This window comes from Nicotiana tomentosiformis, chromosome 8 (assembly GCF_000390325.3).
Source record: "Nicotiana tomentosiformis chromosome 8, ASM39032v3, whole genome shotgun sequence".
In the NCBI taxonomy this organism is placed as follows: Eukaryota; Viridiplantae; Streptophyta; class Magnoliopsida; order Solanales; family Solanaceae; genus Nicotiana; species Nicotiana tomentosiformis.
Window position 1 is genome coordinate 38662866 of NC_090819.1, and position 6806 is coordinate 38669671.

Genomic DNA, 6806 nt, shown 5'->3' on the forward strand with positions numbered 1-6806 from the left:
CAGTTCCCTCGCTGAAACGCGATCGCGATCCACCTATGTGGATGCGAAGAACAAATCTCTCCAGCCCAGCATACAACCTTCGTGAACGCGAAGAACAAACGTCAACTGCCCCAAAATTCCTCTATACGATCGCGAGCCTAGCTTCGCGATCGCGATGTTCTGAAGAAACAGCATCAATCAGCAAGTCCCAATATATATATATTCTTGGTGAGAAAGAGTGTAAAGCATGAAGGGTGATGCCGTTCCATTGTTATACCTTATCATGTGAGGAAGAGTGTAAAGCATGAAAGGTAATACCGTGCCATTTCATATACATTATTATGCACGAAGGATAATACCGTTCCATTTTATTTACATTATCATGAGAGGATGAGAGTAAAAGTAGGAAGGGTGATGCCATGCCATTGCATTTATATTATCATGTGATGATGAGAGTAAAAGCACGAAGGGTGATGTCGTGCCATTGTTATTATATTATCATGTGTTCATGGCACGAATGGTGTTTCCATGCAATGAATATGAGAGACATGCATTATGTTGTGATATCCTTTCCTTGCATATACATTTATGCTTTTATCCCGAGTTGTTACTGTTGCACCTATGTTTTCTATGATGTTTATGGTTTTCACGTCTTTGTCTTTTTCCTTATTTTTTGTGGTTCTATCAGTGCCTTCTATTTGTTAATTATTGTTACGTTCATGTCTACCTTCTTGTTTGTTATATGTACATCTATGTTTTTTCTCGTTTGTTGTGATTTCATCTAGACCTTCTACCTCACTAGCTGTTGAAATCTATGTTCTTCTACATTACTTGTTGTCACTACTTTTGTGCCTCCTATCTCGTCTATTTCGATTTTCCATATGCTTTCGACTTGTTTATTGCTGCGATTTGCGTACTTTCTACTTCGTAGTTACTGTTATTGACATTCCTTCTACTTGGATAGTACTGTTATATATATGCTTGGTGAGGATGAGATAAATGCACAAAGCGTGTTGCCGTGCCATTTGATTTGTTATCTTGAACACATTCTTCTCATTATGAAAATTTGTCGATTTACTACGTTGACTAGTGGTTATTGTTTCAACAATATGACTTGAGCTGTTAGAGAAGGTTTGGTTGTGATATGAAGAACTTGATCGTATTTCTTTTAGCTAATCATTTACTACTTCTGTACCTATTCTCGTAATCTACTTTGTTATGTCTAGTATTATTTCTATTACAAATTTAACTGCACGGGTTATACTAGTTAGTGTCTTCGACCTAAAACCCTCATCACTACTTCACCGAGATTAGTCAAGATATTTATAGGTTACATGGGGTCGGTTGTACTCATACTACACTTTTGCACCTTGCGTGTAGATCTTGGAGCTGCGTAGCTGTGGAAGACGGAGCCTTGCATTGAAAGAGTACCTATGTTCTAGATTCAACCTACCTCTTGTTCATGGTAGTTTAGGTTTCATCTCTATTTATGTAAATTTCAAACAGATATTACATTTATTCTTCATATAGGATTTATAAATCTAAATCATAGGGAGATGGTAGCCTATAATTACGTAGTTTAGTCGCTTATTGCACATTAATTCACTGCACTTTACTTGTTTTGAGCTTTAATTGATAGTGTTTTGCACTTATTGTGTGTTTTATGCCTTGTAGGAGTGATTCCGAGTAATATAGATGTTGTGGAGCTAATTTGAGCTATTTGGAGCTTTGAAGTCTGAGTAAAAGCCTAAGGGATTAAGTCGCGATCGTGTTCGGGGGTCGAGGACCAAGTCCGGACGTCAAAAATCGAGATTTAATCCGTACTCTGAGAAACGTCCACAACCACAGGGTGTGGGGCACCGCGGCTGCCTATTTCTCTGCTGCCTATCAGAACCAACTCTCTGGATTTCCCCACTAATTCCCCGCATGGCGCGTCACCCCATGCGGCATGCCTGTGCAATTTTTACAGAGTGAAAATCCAATTTCGTCTAGGAAAAGGTGATTTCGTCTGGGCCCAAACCTACTTGGTATAAATACATGGAAAAATATTTTTTTGAACTTTTGACACATATTCGACCTAAGGAGGCGAAGGAGGAGTTGGAATAATACGAGCACAAGGATTTCATAATTCCTTCCTAGCTCAAGACACGAGTTTGGATTGAATTTATGTTTTCCTATACTTTAATTTTATTTGTGATGAATTGCTCCATATCTATGGAGTAGTTCTCTTTAGGGTTTGATGGATTTGGTGTATTGATGATTGTTTGTGGATTACAACTCTAGTGTTATGTAGCGAAGCGCTTTTGGATGATTTAACTGTTGCATCTATATTCACTTGTTCATGTAATCGAAAGAGGCACAACTTGTGATGTCTTTGCATTACATTGTTGGTTGAGTTCATTAATTCTTCTTAGTAATCTAAAGAGGCTAGTTGAATAATTGATTAAACCCTGTTAGGAGGATAATCGAGAAGGGTTCTCCTAAAAACCAATCCACTACGCATTTTTGCATATCTTCACGTGCTTAAATTGGTTCATTTTGTGAGCTTAAGACTTAATCAAGAGAGGAGTTTTTGCTGAACGTTTGAACTAATAATTGAGTGAATTTGAGAGACTCACTTAAACGTTAGAAGTGAATTACCTAGAGTTAGATCCCAAACAATTATCTTGCACCTATCCTATCAACCCCTATTTTCTCCCACTGATAACTTCCTTGCTTACCTTTGTTGCGATTGTCATTCGTCTATAGCTTTAGATTCTTAGTTAATTTTAGTTAGAAATCATATAAACCTCAATTGTTGATTCTCTTGGATTGTGATCAAGCTAGAAACTACAAGAATACTATTTAAATCCAATCTATGTGGATACGATATTATACTATACTATATTTGATTAGCGAGCATAATTTAAGTGTGTGTTTCGAGCTCGTAAAATTTGTAGTGCTAAATCAGGAATTATTCTTTTTATTTTTCTCTTGTTACATTTGGTGTTGTTGATTGTGCACAGGTTACAGGTTTAGATTGGTGCATGACTCGAACCTTTGCGAATGAAGTGCTACCATGCATGCCAGAAATTGAAAAACAACTGCGACAGCTAACGAAGGAAAGAAATCTCATCGAGACATTAGAAACGGTTGGGCAGTCCTCAACCAAAGAAACTATGGGTGGAAACGGTGATGATAATGTGGATTTGGCTGCAAGAGAGGCAACCCTACAACGAGAACAAGCTGTACGGGATGCTGAGGAAGCAGCTATTATAGATGCACATATTATATATGAAGAAGAGAGGGGTCAGAGAATTGCTCAAAATCAATCCTTGGTTGTAAATCAGTTCGGAAATATAGTTCCCGGGCCTGGGAGACCACTTGGTGATTATGCTAGACTGGTCTACAATAGAGGATTATCAAGTGTGAGACCACCTCCAATTGCAGCTAACTATTTCGAGTTGAAGCAAGGGTTGCTTCAAACTTTTCAGAACTACTGTATCTTCAGAGGGAAGCCAAACGAAGATCCAAATACACATCTGATGGACTTCGAGGAGATTATGAACACCTTTCAATCCAATGATGTGTCGCAAGATGCAATGTGCTTAAGGCATAACCCTTCACACTCAAATATGATGCAAAGTAGTGGATTCAAAGCTTGCCCACGGGATCGATTAAAATATGGGAGGAGATGACCAGAAAATTCCTTGATAAATATTTCTCCTCAGCTAAGACGGGCAAGTTTAGAAGAGAAATCCATAATTTCTGCAAAAAAGATACGAAAATTGTTTTTGAAGCATGGGAGAGGTTTAAAAAGATAGTTCGAAAGTGTCAACATAGCGGAATTGAACTTTGGATGCAACTCTAGGATTATTGGGATAGATTGACACCGACCTCACGTAGAACATTGAGCAATTTAGCTGGAGGCCCATTGATGAAGAAGACTCTAGAGGAAATAGTTACAATTCTTGATGAGTTATCTAGAGATGCTTATCAATGGCCCTCTGAGACTGCTGAAAGAAGAAGATCAACTGGTGTTCACTAGGTTAATGCTAATACATTTGTGCAGGTACAGCTGGATGCTATGGCTAAAGAAATACGAAAGCTGACTTTAGCCTCGATACAAAATGAGCCTCATGCAGTTTGTGATATATATGAAAAAGGACACCCTACTCATGAGTGTCAAGCCTCAACTGAGGAAGTGAATGTTGTGGGAAACTATAATTTCAATGCAATGGGTCAGAGGAACCTTGATTTTTCATGGAGTTCACCTGGAGGTACTGCTAATGCTTGGCAACAAAATAACTCTATACCCTAGGGACAAGGAGCTCCAGCATACCAAAATTTGCAGAGGAAGTAATTTCGGCCTCAACAGCCCATTCAGACCGATCTAGAAGATCTCATGAAGGCTTTCATTATCAAGACAGATGAGAGGCTGGATGCCCATGGAGAAACTACCAAAGAACTAGGCACTGGTTTACGAAACCTGGAGAGACAAGTGGGACAGAATCTAACAATATTATCTGAGAGGGTTCCAGGCAATCTCCCCGCTGACACTGAAAAGAATCCCAAAGAACTAGTGAATGTTGCAACCTTGAAGGGTGGGCAAGTGTTGAAAAATCCCACCCCGATCCAAAATGATGTGAAACTTGAAAAAGAAAGTGGGGAGCAGCTGAAGACTGATGTTGATAAAAATAAGAAAGGCCCGATAAAAACTGATAAGAATAAGAAGAACGAAGAATCGAGAAGGGAGGAACCTAAGGAGAGCCAGTATATGACTATCTTACCCTTCCCTCAAAAGCAAAGTAAAGAAAATCTAGACAAGCAGTTTGGGAGATTTCTGGATGTGCTGAAACACGTTCATGTAAATTTGCCATTCACAAAAGTGCTTTCACAAATGCCTGCTTATGCCAAATTCTTGAAGGAGATCCTTACAAAGAAGAGAAAAATAGAGGAGACCTCGGTGGTGAAGCTCACAGAGCATTGCAGCGTGATATTGCAAAACAAACTCCCATAAAAGTGTGGAGATCCAGGGAGTTTTACTATACTTTGCTCTTTAGGCTCTATTAATTTTGATAAGTCTCTATATGATTCTGGTGCCTTTATTTGTTTATAGGAAACTAGAGAAGGAGATTGGACAAATAAGGTCGGTGCCAATATCTTTGCAGCTGGCAGACCAAACGACTTTAATACCCGAGGGGATAATGGAAGATGTGTTAGTTCGAGTGGATAAGTTCGTATTTCTTGTAGACTTTATAGTGGTGACTATGGAGGAGAACAAGGAGGTCCCCCTCATCCTATGAAGACCATTCTTAGCGACGGGCATAGCAATATTAGATATATAAGAGAGAAAACTCATGCTTAGAGAGGGTGAGGAGACTGTGACTTTTGAGATGAATGTAGAAAAGGGGGCACAAAAAGAAAAACTAGCTGCGAGTGTTGAGTGGAAAGTGAAGGGCTTAAGAAGAGAAGGCTGCACTAAGTGAGAAAGATAAGTGTGGGGTGTACCCCAAGAAGGCGGAGAAGAAGCTGTCGGCATGGATGTGCGCATTAGTTGAAAGGCGAGAAATGGAGCCCGACTTCGACTAAGACCCCGACTACATGTTCAGGGAAGTTTCCTTTACCTTATGTTTTTTAATTGTGTGTCATAGGAACATGCCACAACTTAAAGTGTGGGGTGGGGGATATGTTGTAAGTTTGTATGTATATGTGTTAGTTTTGTTAGTTGTAGTAGTTAGATATAGAAAACAATTGAAAAATAAACATAAAAATCATAAAAATTGAAAAACTTTTGATTTTTCCCGACGATGGATATCATTCGATGAGTTTCTTGAGGGATTAAAGTTGAAAGAAAAAGACTAAAATATTTTCTTTTGTAGGTACTATAATAATTCCCCTTTTATTTTTCTTTGTGACGTGGTTCTTTTCCAAGGGTTTTGTTTGAACCGGGAGTAGTTAGTTATTTATTTTGTAGGAGTAGGGAACCTTGTGCTATGATTTGAAATGAAGACAATGTCTCTTAACTTTATTATACCTTGAGAATAGTAAGTTCTTTAGTGTGACGCTTAGACTCAGTTTTTGACTCTTGTATAAGTACTTTAAATTGTTTGATCTTAACTTTGCTTAACTGCTTTGAGTAGAGTGTCTTGATAGTCCAATCCTGAGTGAGTTATGTGCCATGTGCGTGTGAGGTTTTGTGTATTCTGTGCATTGCATTTGATGTCTAGAACTTACCATGTGTGTTTGCAAAGCGAAATGATATGTTTACCCACCAAATTATTGTGTATCGTAGTTAACCTCTTTGAGCCTATAATCCTATTTCTTTGGCCACCACTTTACAAGCCTTACCCATTTGTACGAATTGACCATCTATCTGAACTTTTTCACCTCTCGTGAGCACTTGAATTTGATATGAACTTTGCAAAAGTTGAAGTGTGGGGTGATTGGGTTGGCTTTTGAGTGGAACTAATGAAATAAGGAGAAAGATGCGCTGTTTTAAAAAAAGTAAGAGCCACTTGAATTGCAGTTATTTGTAGCTTTAAAGTCTGAGTAAAAGCATAAGGGATTAATTCGGGATCGTGTTCGGGGATCGAGGACCAAGTTTGGGCGTCAAAAATCAAAATTCAATCCGTACTCTAAGAAAGGTCCACAACCGCGGCGCGTGGGGCGCCGCGGCTGCCTATTTATAGATCTGCTACCTGTTAGAACAAACTCTCTGGATTTCCCCACTAATGCCCCACATGGCACGTTGCCCCATGCGACGCGCCTATGCAATTTTTATGATAGTTGTTAGAAAAAATAATTATATGATTGTGAAAAATATTCCTTGATAGTGGTAACTCTTG

The 6806-nt window shown here is 38.9% G+C and overlaps 1 protein-coding gene across 1 annotated transcript; it reads left to right on the forward strand.

The window, feature by feature from the left end:
* Nucleotides 1–4363: 4363 nt before the first annotated feature.
* On the forward strand, nt 4364–4978 carry LOC138897355 (uncharacterized). The gene has a single exon (XM_070183318.1). It carries the CDS (start codon nt 4364–4366, stop codon nt 4976–4978), a length of 615 nt encoding a protein of 204 aa, XP_070039419.1.
* The last annotated feature ends 1828 nt before the right edge of the window (nt 4979–6806 follow it).

Excerpts from the sequence above, each read along its gene's own strand:
- LOC138897355 (XM_070183318.1), top strand. The coding sequence starts at position 4,364 with ATGAAGGCTTTCATTATCAAGACAGATGAGAGGCTGGATGCCCATGGA.